Source organism: Elephantulus edwardii, unplaced genomic scaffold, assembly GCF_000299155.1.
Source record: "Elephantulus edwardii isolate Elephantulus edwardi_28Jun2011 unplaced genomic scaffold, EleEdw1.0 scaffold00081, whole genome shotgun sequence".
NCBI classification, from domain to species: Eukaryota; Metazoa; Chordata; class Mammalia; order Macroscelidea; family Macroscelididae; genus Elephantulus; species Elephantulus edwardii.
Window position 1 is genome coordinate 7,952,232 of NW_006399831.1, and position 14,430 is coordinate 7,966,661.

Below are 14,430 nucleotides of genomic sequence, written 5' to 3' on the forward strand. Positions count from 1 at the left end.
TATCTGTGTTTCATTGACTATGCAAAGGTGTTTGACTGTGTGGATCATAACAAACTGTGGCTGTCTCTGACAAGAATGGGAATCCCAGAACACTTGATCATGCTAATGAGAAACCTATACTTGGACCAGGAGGCAGTCATCAGAACAGAGCAAGGGAACACTGCATGGTTCAAACTTGGGAAGAGTATATGCCAGGGATATATCCTGCCTTTATATCTTTTCAATCTATATGCAGATCATCTGGGAGGCTGGGCTGTATGAGGAGGAATGAAGCATCAGGATTGGAGAAAGAATCATCAACAACCTGTGCTATGCAGATGACACAATTTGTATATAATAAATGTATTTGTGTAAATTTATCTGTGGTGATAGTGTATCATGTGTTCGCTCCTAGGTGAAATATTGGTACTTTGAATTTGATAGCCATGCTGTAGGATAAAGATGGCCAGTCTCCCTTTATAAAGACTGAGAACTTTGAAAATTCAGTGGGTGATTATTATAAGTTTCAGTGAACTTAATGACAATGGATTTGATTTGAGTTATGTATTTATCTAGGAATCTGCGCTTCCAACACAAAGATAGGCTGCTCAAATTCACAAGTTGCTCTGAGATAGAAAGATAAACAATCTCTTATCATGCAATTTACAGCCTCTGCTAACCTGCTGAAATTAAATTATTAATTTATTTGTCTAAGATTTATATAACCAAAGTGCTCACATTAATAAGCAACATCATGGCAAGTGGAGAAAATGTTGACTTTTCAAGGATTGTATTTCACTTAGATCCACAATATATGACCATGAAAGCAGAATTCAAGACAGATGGCATTGTATTGGGCAGATATGCTGTAAAGAATCTCTGAAAATTTATAAAAAAAAACAAAGATATAATTTGGAAAAGAAATTGAATTGTGTTGTTGGTAGAGTACCCCATAAAACAAATCTGTCTTAGAGGAAATGCAAGAAAGTGCTCCTTAGATGCAAGGATAGTGAAACTTCGTCTCATTTCTTTGGGCATGTTTTCAGGAGGAAACAGTCCTTGGAAAAAAGACGTTATGAAAAAAAAAAGGCAGAGTGCCCTCAACAAAGAGAGGAACACTCTCAAGAAAATGGGCTGACACAGTGGCTGTAACAGTGGACTCAAACATGGCAAAGATAATGAGGATGGTGCAGGATAGGACAAGATCTGTTCTTGACCAGATTCAAGGGCATTAATATCAATAGCACTTAGCAACAACTATACATCAACATGTAATGGTTATATCCCAGTAACTGTGGAATATTTGCTTTAGTTATATTTCTTTTCATTAATTTTGAAAATAAAAATGATTTATATTTCCCTTCATAAAATGGACCCAAATTATCTAATCTACTGCTTTCACTTGTTAAGCCACCAGTGAAAAAGAAGCAGACTCTCAATGAGCTGAATTTACAGAGTGAGTGAGTGTAAAATTGGATGCAACCATAATGACAATTGTGAAGATTACTTAAGATAGTGCAGCATTTCAGTATGTTGCATTTATAATTGCTATGGGTCAGAACTGATTTGAAAGCAACCAACAATAAACATTTTTCTCATGGTTTCTCACCATTGGGTCAATTGATAGTATTATGAAAGATGGTGAAGCTATTAACAATTTCAGCTTGCTCAGAACCAAAATCAACATTATTGGCACCAGCAGTCATGAAATCAAAAGATGAGCTGCTTTAGGAATGTCATATGTCAAATACCCTTCCAGAGTGCTAAAGAGCAACATTGTCAGCCTAGAGACTAAGGTGCACCTGATTCAGGTCATGGTCTTCACAATTACTTGCTATGCATCAGAAAGCTGGATAATGCATAAGCACGCCAAAAGAAGAATCAATGACTTTGAGTTGTGGTGTTGGAGAAGAGTATTGAACATAACATGGACTGCCAAGGGAATAAACATGTATAACCTGGAGAGTGTCTACCCTGAAGCAGAGTTGCTCATTGGAAATGAGAATTGTGAGACTTTATCTCACATAACTTTGGGCATGTTGATAAGAATGACCATTCTTTGGAGAAAAACATCATATTGGAAGGGTAGAGAGAGCAAGAGAAGAATGCTCTGGACGATATGGATTGACATAGTGACTAAGGCAATAGGGCAGGTGTGTCAAAGACAGTGAGACTGGCTTAAGATAGGGCAGAGTTCAGAGGTACTATTAATAGGATCACTATTGAGTCATAACTAACGTGACAGCACATAACAGCAAGATGATTCCTTTAACAGTTGCTGCACACTTTTAAAATTGATGACTGCTTAGAAACACATTTGGGTCATTTGTGGCAAAGTGTTAATGTATACAAGTTAATAAGGAACAAAATTGCTAGCAAAGAAATGATACATTCTTTGGTAGTATTGAAAGAAGAATGATCTCCCTGGTCTTTGCTGATCCCAAGGATTCACATTCAGAAATCCATAGGAAAAGTTTAAAATGCAATTCAAAGAATGTTTTTCAATTAGATGGTGATCAAAAGGTCAATCAAAATTGTTAATAGGGTCTATGGAGCGGAGTAGAACTCACAGCGACCCCAGAAACAAACCAATCTGAATCCTGTCCTATTCTGTGGCATCTTGATCATCTCCTACAAACTTGAGCCCAAAGATACAGTCACAGTGTCACGTTTATGGTCTTTCTCTCCTTTGCTGACTCTCCACATTTCCAAATATGATATATCTCTTTCCAAGAAATAGCTTCTCCAAGCAACATGTCCAAGGTATGTAAGAAAAATTTTGCCGTTCTTGACCTGAAGGAGCACTCTGGCTGCACCTTCCCCAAGAATTATCTGTGGCACTTTCCCCAAGCAGCATGCTTTTCCAACACCATAACTCAAAGGCATCAATTTTTCTTCTGTCATCAATATTCATTGTCTGGCTCTCAAGTGCATACAAGCTGAATAAAAAGATCATAGCTAAAGACAGATACACTTTTGTCTTCAAGCCAATATCTTTGCTTTTCAGAAATTTAGAGAGGTCTCTTACAGCAGATGTGCCCAATGTAATATATCTCCTGTGCCCAATGTAATATATCTCCTGATCCAATGACTATTGTCATCAAGGGTGTTGTTGTTTGTGAATCCAAGATTAAATCTTTGACAATTTCTACTAACAGGATAATTCTGATATCTAATATAGATGGCTAGTCAAGAAAATTTATTAAAGACAGCCAAAAATTGAAACAAAAATAATAGAAAAGCGTTAAGTCTATACTGAAGACTATGAATTGAACTAAATTTTGGGACTTTAGATAGAAAAGCTCAGGTAAGGATTTCAGAGTAAATGAACAATAGAGATGTTTTGAGTGGATATAACACTAATGATAAAACAAAATAAGCATGAAGATACAGCATAATATAATAAAAACTGGTGCATTTAGACTTCAAGTTAAGACAGAATTGTTCCTATTGTAGATTTAGGCTATAGTTATGCACACATTGGAGTTACTCCCACGTATGTCATTTATGATGTTTGTATCTCCTAAAAGGTTACTACTAGGTAAACTCAAGATATTTATGAGAAAATAAATTCCCTGGACCTTGAAAAATGGATTTTATATGATACAAAGAAATAGATACTTTGCATGCTTTTCTTTTATTCCAAATTCAGCACCATATCCTTTATATCCCCTCTACCATAATATACCTACATCACCAATTATTCAAAATAATCTACTGGTGAAGTATAGACATGTTGTTGATGTTATGTACCATTGAGTAGCTTGCGACTCATAGAGATCCAATGTACAACAGCCCTAAAATCTGCTCTGTCCTGTGCCAATTGCACTGTCTCCGAGATACCCATCCCAGTAGCTCCAGTCATTGAATCAATCCACCTCATACAGGGCCTCCCCTCCTGCATTGTCCCTCCACCCTACCAAGCATGATGTCCTTCTCCAAGGACCGGTCCCTCCATACATGTCTAAAGTATGTTAGATGGAGCCTCGGAATCCTTGCCTCCAAGGAGCCGCCCGGTTTAACCCTTTCCAGGACAAATCTGTTTGTTTTCCTCGCAGTCCATGGTACCCTCAATACTCTTCTCCAGCACTACAGCTCAAAAGCATCAATTCTCCTTGTATCCTCCTTGGTCATTTTCCAGCTCTCCGATTCATAACAAGTGATTGCAAAGACCATGGGCTGTATCAGATGCACCTTACTCTCCAGAGAGATACCATTGCTCTTCAGTACTTTGGAGAGGTTCCTAACAGCAGACTTTCCCATCGCAATATATCTTTTAATTTCCTGTCTACTGGTGCAAAAAGTGTTGACTGTGGAGCCAAGCAAACTAAAGATGTGAACAATCTCAATCTCTTCACCATCCATCCTGATGCTGCCAATTGGCCCAGCGGTGAGAATCTTTGTCTTCTTGATATTGAGCCTCAATCCGTACTGAAGGCTGCAGTCTTTCACCCTTTGCAGCAAGCGCTTCAGATCCTCCTCACTTTCCGCAAGCAGGGTTGTGTCATATACATATCGCAGATTGTTGATAGGTCTTCCACCAATCTTGACCCCACATTCCTCCTCATAGAGCCCAGCCTCCCAAATAATCTGTAATGCACACAGGTTGAAGATGTATGGAGACAGGATGCATCCCTGGCGTACACCCTTCCCAATTTTGAACCATGCAGTGTTTCCTTGCTCTGTTCTGATGACTGCCTCTTGGTCCAAGTATAGGTTTCTCATTAGCACAATCAAGTGTTCTGGGATTCCTGTTCTTCTTCAGCCACAGTTTGTTATGATCCACACAGTCAAACGCCTTGTAAAGTCAATGAAACACAGATAGACATTCCTCTGGTATCACCTACTTTCAGCCAAGATCCACCTAACATTAGCTATAATATCCCAAGTACAATGACCCCTTCTAAACCCAGCCTGGTCACAGCATAAGAAATTGTCAGAAGCCGACGTATTTGGAATCACAGAAGCAGAGGAAGCTTCCGATATAAGATATCAGTTCAAAGGCAGGACAATGGGTGATGGATGTTGAAGGGAGTGGGTAGAAGTGGATGGGTATCCTGGCAGATGGGGGAGCAGGAAAATAAGTGAGTAAAGACACGTGTGCCAAGGGCAGGGACAACACTGATATGAATGGTTAACTCCACAATAAGGGATATATCTTTCACTTTTCTATAAAATGCTGGTCCGTCTGATACTTCTCTAAATCTGAACATTCAGATTAAGACAGACTAGGAAGAAGGATTGGCCATCTACTTCTGAAATAGCAGGCCCCCAAAAACCCTATGTACATCAGAACACATGTAGATATAGAAAGTGCAACTGAGGTTGAGTTTCAGGTATGGAAATGCAAAGGAAGAGGAACAGTTGTAAGAAGACACTAGTGATCGGGACATGGAATGTGAGAATTATGAATGTAGGAAAATTAGATATTATTAAGGAAGAAATGGCATGCATAAATATTGACATACTAGGTATTGGTGAGATGAGATGGACTGGCATGTGCCATTTTGAGTCAGATGATCATATGATATATTACTCAGAAGATGAAAAGGTGAGGAAAAATGGAGTTGCTTTCATAGTTAAGAAAACCATTGCTAGATCCATCTTGAAGTACAATATTGTGAGTGACAGGGTAATATCCATACACATACAAGGAAGGCCAGTGAATACCACTATCATTCAGATATATGCACCAACAACCAGAGCCAAGGGAGAGGAAATAGAAGATTTTTACCCACTTTTACAGTCGGAGATCAATCGAACATGCAATCAAGATGCACTGATAAGAGTGGATGACTGGAATGCAAAAGTTGGGAACAGAGAAGAAGAATCAGTAGTTGGAAAACATGGACTCCGTGACAGAAATGGAGCTGGAGAGAGGATGATCAAATTTTGCACCATTACTGACTAATTCATTGCAAATACGTTTCTTAAGAGACATAAACGCAGGTTATATACATGGATTTCACCTGATGGTATGCACAGGAATCAGATTTTTTACATCTGCAGAATGAACCACTGGAGAAGCTCAATATCAGCTTTGAAAACTAGGCCAGGAGCTGATTGTGGAACAGACCACCAACTATTCGTATAGCAGTTCAAGCTGAAGCTGAGGAAAATTAAACCAAGTCCACGGGAACCAATATATGACTTTGAGTCTATCCCCCCAGATTTTCAGAACCATTTCAGGAACGGGTTTGAGGCCTTGAAAACTAATGAGCGAAGACCAGACAAGTTGTGGGAGGATATCAAGCGTATCATCCAGGAAGAGTGCAAACGGTCATTGAAAAGATAGAAGAGGAAGAGAAGACCAAAGTGGATGTCAGAAGAGACACTGAAAATTGCATTGGAGCACAGAGAAGTCAAAGCACAAGGAAGAACTCAAGATATCAAAGAGTTGAATAGAAAATTTCAAAAGGCAGCACGGATGACAAAGTAAAATATTACAATGAAATGTGCAAAGAGTTGGAGTCAGAAAATCAAAAGGGCCGAACTCGCTCTGCATATCTTAAGCTCAAGGAATTGAAGAAAAAATTCAAACCTCGAGTTGCTATAATCAAGGATGTTTTAGGAAGAATATGAAATGATTCAGGAAGTATTAAAAGAAGATGGAAAGAGTATACAGAGTCACTGTATTGAAAGGAATTGGCAGACACAGAAGAATTTCATGAAACAACATATGAGCAAGAGTCTATGGTGATAAAGGAAGAAGTTCAAGCTGCTTTCAAGGAAATAGCAAAAAATAAGGCCCTGGGAATAGACAGTATACCAATTGACATATCTCAGCTAACAGATGCTGTCCTGGATGTGCTCACCAAGTTGTGCCAAGAAATCTGGAGAACAACCACTTGGCCAACTGACTGGAAGAGGTCTATATTTGTTCTCATCAAAAAGAAGGGCGACCCAACTGAGTGTGGAAACTACAGAACAATCTCATTGATTTCACATGCAAGCAAGATTTTACTGCAGATTATCCAAAAATGACTGGAACAGCACATCAGCAGAGAACTGCCAGAAGAAGTATAGCCATAGACACAGATAAAGAAAGATAACGGTTTAGATTTTGACTTTGCCATTTGCTGGTCTCATGACCTCTATCCCATATATAAGAGAGATAATGCAGGAAGTGAGTGAGGTATTCACATAAGACACCACCTGAAGTATAGAGTGTATCATATATAAATTAGTATTGTCAACTTCACATAAGGAAAGTGATCAAGGTTATCTTGACTATTCCCTGAAAGTATAACCGAATGTACAGCTGCCAAAAGTACCATTATCTTGTAAAATGTTTTCAGAAAGATTATGAATAACTACAAAGAAACTGATTTTTCATATTTAAGGAAAGATATTATTTACCGGGACCTGAAATACTGTGTAAGGTGATAACTTAATATGCACTGAGAGATAAAAAACATTGAGTAGGGAGAATAATACTCTATTATACCTGAGAAAAAGTTAATTTGGATGTAAATATTATTAAATTTCAAGAAATAATAACTACTAAAGGCATAAAGAACACTTTTTTTAATCAAAGTTCACACTCTGAGGATGATATCTTTCTTAAACCTGAAGGAGGTTAATTAACGGTAAATACTGCCATTTACCACAGAATGTATCATCTCTTCATCATTAACTCTATTTACTTTTTATTCTCCTTATCCATTAGGGTTATGTTTCTTTTTACTTTTAAAAATAATAGACAAAATATTTTTCATAATTACCATCGTAATCAGAATGGATGACATCCACAAACTCTGCATCAGTGTAATGCAATCTACCATAGGATGGTTTGCCAGAGAATTTAGGTCCGGCGGGGTCTAGACCTGAAATGCAAGAATGAAAGAAGGGGAGGTAAGATCAGAAGGTTTGATTAGAAGTTGTAAGAAGGTATTGATAATTGTAGTTAATTATTTAAAACAAAATATATATTAATTATAGAAATAAAAATATAATTTGCATTATACTCTAAAAAATAAGAAACAAACTATTAGTTAAGTTCTCAATAGATCTGCATTATTATTATTATATAATGAATACAATAAATCTACATTATAAACAAAACAGTCTATACTTAACACCTCTCAAAATATATATATATATAATGCAAATGGCATTGAATGAATAGCAAGTATAGTCAGAATTTGACTGATAATTACTAAATCTAAGAGTTTTCATATTAAACTCCATTGTTGTTGTTGTTAGGTGCCGTCGAGTTGCCTGAGATTCATAGCGACCCTATATACAACAGCCCTAAACTCTGCTCTGTCCTGTGCCAATCGCATTGCTTCCGACACACCCATCCCGATTACCCCAGTCACTGAATCAATCCACCTCCTAGAGGGCCTTCCCCTCCTGCGCCGTCCCTCCACCCTTCCAAGCATGATGTCCCTCTCCAAGAAGTCCACTAGAGTCTAGAAAATATCCATTGCTATAAAGCCAATAATAACTCATAGAAACCCTGAAATGGGCTTACAAAGATGTAAACTTATATGTGAGTGGATTGTCCATCTTTCTTCCAGGAAATGTTTGGCGGATTTAAAGAAGTGCTGACTTTTTGGTTATCACTAAGAGCTCCTTCTCTACAAAACAATGGATAATATATAACTACTTCCCCATTTGGCCACTACTTGTCCATCAGTTTTTCATGTTGTAGTGACTTGCATGTGTGATCTTGAAGCTATGGTATCAGTATTTCAAATACCAGCAATCAATATTTAAAATACTCAAGGTGAACAGATTTCAATAGAGCTTCCAGAAGAAGACAAACTAGAAGGAAGTTTTGGCCCTCAACTTATGAAATAATGGGTCCTTGAAAACACTATAAATAACAACAGACCCTCATCTGGTATTGTGCTAGAAGATGAGGTCCTCAGGTTGAAAGATCTCAAAATAGAACCAGAAAAGAGCTGTATCCTCAAAACACAATATACCCTAATAAATGGATGCAATAAAGCCCTCAATCAATGAAAACCCTCTATGTGCTAATGTAGCATATTTCAGAATGAGGAAAAAAACAACTGCACACATTCAATAATAAGCTTAGCATGAAATGTAGAAATATAAATCTCAGAAAAGTGGAACTTACATTAAATGAAATATACCAAGATTGATATTATACATATCTGTGAGTTAAAATTGACTCATATTTTTATTCCGAATCAATCAAATGATCTACTATGTCAGCAATGAGCAAGAAAAGAACTGTGACACACTCATCATCAAAAAGAACAGTTCATGATCTATCATGAAGTGTAATGCTTTCAATGATAGTGTGCAAGAAAGATCTAGTTAAAATGACTATAATTCGAATTGGTGCAATAAACAGTAATGATCAAAAATAAGACAATTTGTGTTAAAAAAATCACATTAAGTGACACCTATCTGTAGCTATGTCACTGTACCACAAAGGCTTCTAACAAAAGTAACCTATCTTCATTCATACCAACCCTACAGGACATATCAGAACTGCCTTTTAGGGTTCCCAGGGTTATAGTATTTACATGAGCTGACTATTACATCTTTCTGCTGTGGTGGGTTGGAACTAATGACTAATGACTTTTCAAGTAGCTCTGTACCACCAGAGCTATCCTCATATTAATAAATAACATAACTCCTGACATCAAGTTGTTTCAAATGCAGTGATTCTTCATCCAATTTCCGAGTTTGTAAGAATGGGAGCAAACCATCCATTTTTCTCCTGGGGAGCCACTGGTGGGTTTAATTAGAGGCACAGGAGAGGAAAACCATCTATGAGATGGATTGATTCAGTGACTGGGGTAATAATGGGGGCAGGTGTGTTGGAGAAGGTGAGATTGGCACAGGATAGGGCAGAGTTTAGGCTGTTGTACATAGGGTCACTATGAGTCACAGGCAACTCGACGGCACATAACAACAACAACAAATGCAACGTACCTCCAAGGCTTTTATTAATAACAATAATCATTATATATTTGTTACCTAAGAAGCCTGAATGGTATATTGCACATTATTGGAGGCAGCTAACCTAAAAACCAGTAATCCTAATCTATTAATCTCTCACTAGAAAAAAGATGGGCTTCCTACTATAAAGATTTCCAACCTTGGGCACCCAATAGAGGGTCACTGTAATTTAGACTGACTCATTAGCACCATTATTTTGTGTCAGCTACTTTGTTAAGTGTTTCATAAAACTTCTATTTAATATTCATAGTCGTCTAATTTCAGTTTTGAAGCCTTAACAATCATTACAACATATTTCTCTCCATCTATGTTCCATTTAATTTAGCCAAAAACTCTATTATCCTTTATTATCACTTAAAATTATTATAAGATACAGGTATGTCGTTGTTATTATCATTGGTGTTATTAAGTATTGTCAAGCTGAGTATGACTTGAAACAACCCTATGACAAACAGGCCTGCTGTCTATCCTATCTTAGATCATCTTCATCATCCTTGACATACTAGGGCTCATTTTGACAGAATCAATCTGTCTCATTAAGGGTCTTCCTCTCTTTTTCTGACCTTTCCCTGTTTCAAATATGTCTCTCTCCAAGGAATATCCTCTCTTAATAATATACCCAAAGTAGGTGAGATGAAGCTTTGCCATTCTTGCCTCTAAGGAGCATCTAGTTATACTTTCTCCAAGACATATCTGTTTATTATTTTGGCAGTCCATGGACTATTCCACACTCTTCTCCAATGCTACAGCTCAAAAGCATTGATTCTTCTCCTGTCCTCATTATTTATTATCCACCTCTCAGATGCATAGTAGGTGACTGGGAAACTAAGGCTTGAATCAGGAACACCTTAGTCTTTATTCTGACATCATTGCTCTTCAAGAATTTGGAGAGGTCTCTAACAGCAAACTTTCCCAATTCTATATGTCTCCAAATCTCCTGACTGCTGGAACCAAGGGTGTTGATTTTTGATCCAAGCAAGATGAAATCATTAAACAATTTCAAATCTTTGTTCCATCCTATTGGCCTAGTGATGAGGATTTTTGTGTGGTTTTTTTTTCCATTATTTTTTGTGTGTACCGTCAAATCAGATCTGACTGGTACAGGAGGACATTGTTCCTCCTTCTCGAGCAGAGCATCTGGTGGATTTGAACTGTGCACCTCTGAACTTGCAGTTGCAGCTTCTTGCCACTAGGCCACCAGAGCTCGCCGATTTTTGTTTTCTTGATACTGAGATGCAACCACGGTGAAGGTTGTAGTCCTTGATTTTCAGTAGTAGTATCTTCAGGTTCACCTTGCTTTCAGCAAACAAAATTGTGTTATCTTCTAACACAGGTTGTTTAATAAATATTCCTCCAATCCTCATGCCACGTTCTTCTTCATAAAGTTAATTTTCTCTAATGAATTGTTCAGCATACAGATCAAGAAGGTAAGGAGAAAGCATGCAGCTGTGACATAGCTTTCCTGATTTAAACCATACAACGTTCCCTTGTTTTGTTTGGACAACAGTTTCCTAGTTTAGGTATAGGTTTCATATAAGCATAATGAAGTTCTAGAATTCTCAATCTTAATATTATCAATAGTTTGTTAAGACCACAGTCAAATACCTTTGAACAGACAATAAAACACAAATGGACATTCTTCTGTTATTTACTCTACTTTCATCCAGGATCCATCTGACATTAGCAATGATATCCCTGGTGCCATGGCTTCTTCTAAACCCAGACTGAACTTTTGGTAATTCTGTCAATATACTGTTGTAGCTGTTTTTAGATAATCTTCAGCAATATTTTGCCTGTATATGATATTAATGATATTATTTGATAGCTTCCACATTCTGGTGGGTCAATTTTCTTGGGAATGAGAACAATATAAAACTCTTCTAGTCAGTTGGAAATATAGCTATCTTCCAGAATTCTTGGCACAGACTGGCAAGCATGTCCAGGGCTGCATTTGGTATCCCACTGATTCCTGAAGCCTTATTGTTTGCCAGTGCCTTCAAAGAACCTTGAAATTCTTACCTAGTCATGATTGGCTCTCGATCGTATGTTACTTCCCGATATATCTTAATGTCAACCAATTCTTTCATGTACAGTGGTTTTGTGTATTCCATCTTAACTTGATGCCTCCTTGATCACTTAAAATTTTTCCCATAAACTCTTTCAATATCAAAACTAAATATTTTATTTTTAAGTTCTTGCAACTTAAGAAATGCAGAGTGAGTTTTCCCTTTGAACTGTCCAATTCTAACTCTTCCCAAATTCCACTATAATCCTTTGCTTTATCTTCTCTAGATGCCCTTTGTAATCTTTTGTTTGTTTGTTTTGCTCATCTTTTTTACTCCAGCATCTCTTCCCTATGTTTTGGCTTCTTAAGTATATTTTTCAGAGTTTCTCCTGACATTCATTTTTATTTTACTTCTCCTTTATCTTTATAATAACCTTTTGCTGTCTTCCTGGATAATATACTTGTTGTTATCATAAATTTTAGAGATGTTGTGTACTGCTGACTTGGAATTGACCCATAGCTGACCCTGACCCTAAGGTGGATTTTCAGATGCAGTTAATTGCATGAGAGGAGATAGCACATCTTTCTCCAGTGGAGCAGCTGGTGGGATTTGAACCATGTATCTTTGGTACAACAGCACTGCTTCTTGCCACTAGGCCACCAGAGCATGGAAGCAGGAGTTGCATCCACTTCCTAGACAATATGCCTCTGGAAACTCTATGAACTTTCATAAATGACAATAATTATAGAGAGGCTTAAGGCCTTTTGTTCATAGGGTTGCTATGAGTCATTCTCGATTAGATGGCAATCGGCAACAGCAACAACAGTAACATTCATTTTCTAAAAGCTAACTAGTTGCGGAGTAATGTTATCTATCTAATCTCAAAATTATCACCACTATGAGAAGGAACCCAGAAAACCTATGTCAGTATTTTTGGGTATGGAGTTTTCTAGTTACAGTGATTGATACATAAGAAAATAGCTGGGTACCAGGACTTCTCAAATCTCAGATATCTGCCTCCCAGAATTCAAGTAAAACAGCTTATATAATTTGCATATAATAAAGTTTTAAAAATGGTATTAATTTATATAATTAGTAACATAATTAGTTAATATATATGTACTCACATAACATGGATTTGTTAAATATTATGTAATGTGAGTAATTCATATGTAATTAAGTAATGTGAGTAATATAATATAATAAATACACTTAAATACATGGAAGAGTTTCTTATTTAATGGACTTATTTGATCTATTATTATAATAACAAATGTTCTTAATATTCCGGTTGAAAAAAGGTCTTTTCCATTTAAATATGGGTAACTTAAACTCTGTTAAAAATTACAAATTGTACAAATACTTCACACAATCTAATAATAAAAAAAAAAGAATAACACATGACTGTAATACAGAAATATATAAATAAATGAGCATAATTTGTACTACTTAATTATTGTACCTGTTAGGCTTTAATTAGATTTATATCAGATGGTTAAAAGTGTGCTAAAACATCAATTATGTGAAAAAAGATATTTTACCTGTTATTCGTCCAAGTTGACCTCGAAATATCTTCCCAACAAATCCACTGATATGAGCACCTAAACTCACGCCTATGAAATGAAAAGTGTGAAGAGACCCTCCATGCTTCTGTAATGAGGAAGGCGGTGTTAGGACTTTGATTTCAGGTCATCACAAATTATACCTCACACGCCAGACTTGTAAAACTCATTATTTTCTGACTTAGTTACTTTTAGAGAAAACCTTTATCATTTCAAATCAACCATACTTTTGTTTTATTTTTATCATATCTGATAGTCCTCCATTCAACAGGTATCATCAAAGTTTTCTTTAAAATATTCTTAAAATCCTATATGTGGTTGCTTGTTGTTGTTAAGGGGCTGAAAGTAATAATAATAGTAATAGATCTCACACCTGTCAGTTCTGAGCAATAAAGACCCTCTTTTGTGTTTATGAATCTATAAATCACAGCAGGAAGATATATATTCTTTCTTTTTGGGAAGCATTTCTGAATTGTAACTGAAGGAGAAAAGCAGTTTTTGGGTTCCCTGAGCAACTAGCTCATAACTAGCCTACCAGAGCTTAATAATAATAGTAATGGTAAAAATAATAATACTAATAAAAAATGTCGATAGCTGTAGAGGGGCTTCAGGCCTTTTGTTCATAGTGTTGCTATGTGTCATACTCGAAGACAATCAACAACAACAATAGTAATAATTAAAAAAATAATAATAAGTGTCACTGTGTCAGGGACCTCTCCTGAGTGTTATAAAACAATGATGTCATTCTAGAGACTAAGGTGTACCTAAACCAGGCCATGGTCTTTGCAATTACTTGCTATTCATCAGAGAGCTAAACAATGACTAAGGATGACAAAAGAAGAATTAATGCCTTTGAACTGTGGTGCTGGAGAAGCATCTTAAACAATAGGCTGAAAGAAAATAAATAGATCTGTCTTGGAGAAGGTGAAATCAATTTTCTC

At 36.7% G+C, this 14,430-nt stretch overlaps 1 protein-coding gene across 1 annotated transcript in view; it reads right to left on the reverse strand.

The window, feature by feature from the left end:
- The window catches only part of LIPI (lipase, member I), an 88,777-nt gene that overhangs the window by 58,156 nt on the left and 16,191 nt on the right, over window positions 1–14,430 (reverse strand). Inside the window, exons 3-4 of the mRNA XM_006889824.1 lie at window positions 13,469–13,577; window positions 7,704–7,805 (exon numbers count right to left, since the gene is read on the reverse strand). Coding sequence (XP_006889886.1) covers window positions 7,704–7,805; window positions 13,469–13,577 — 211 coding nt within the window. The remainder of the gene's footprint in view (window positions 1–7,703; window positions 7,806–13,468; window positions 13,578–14,430) is intronic.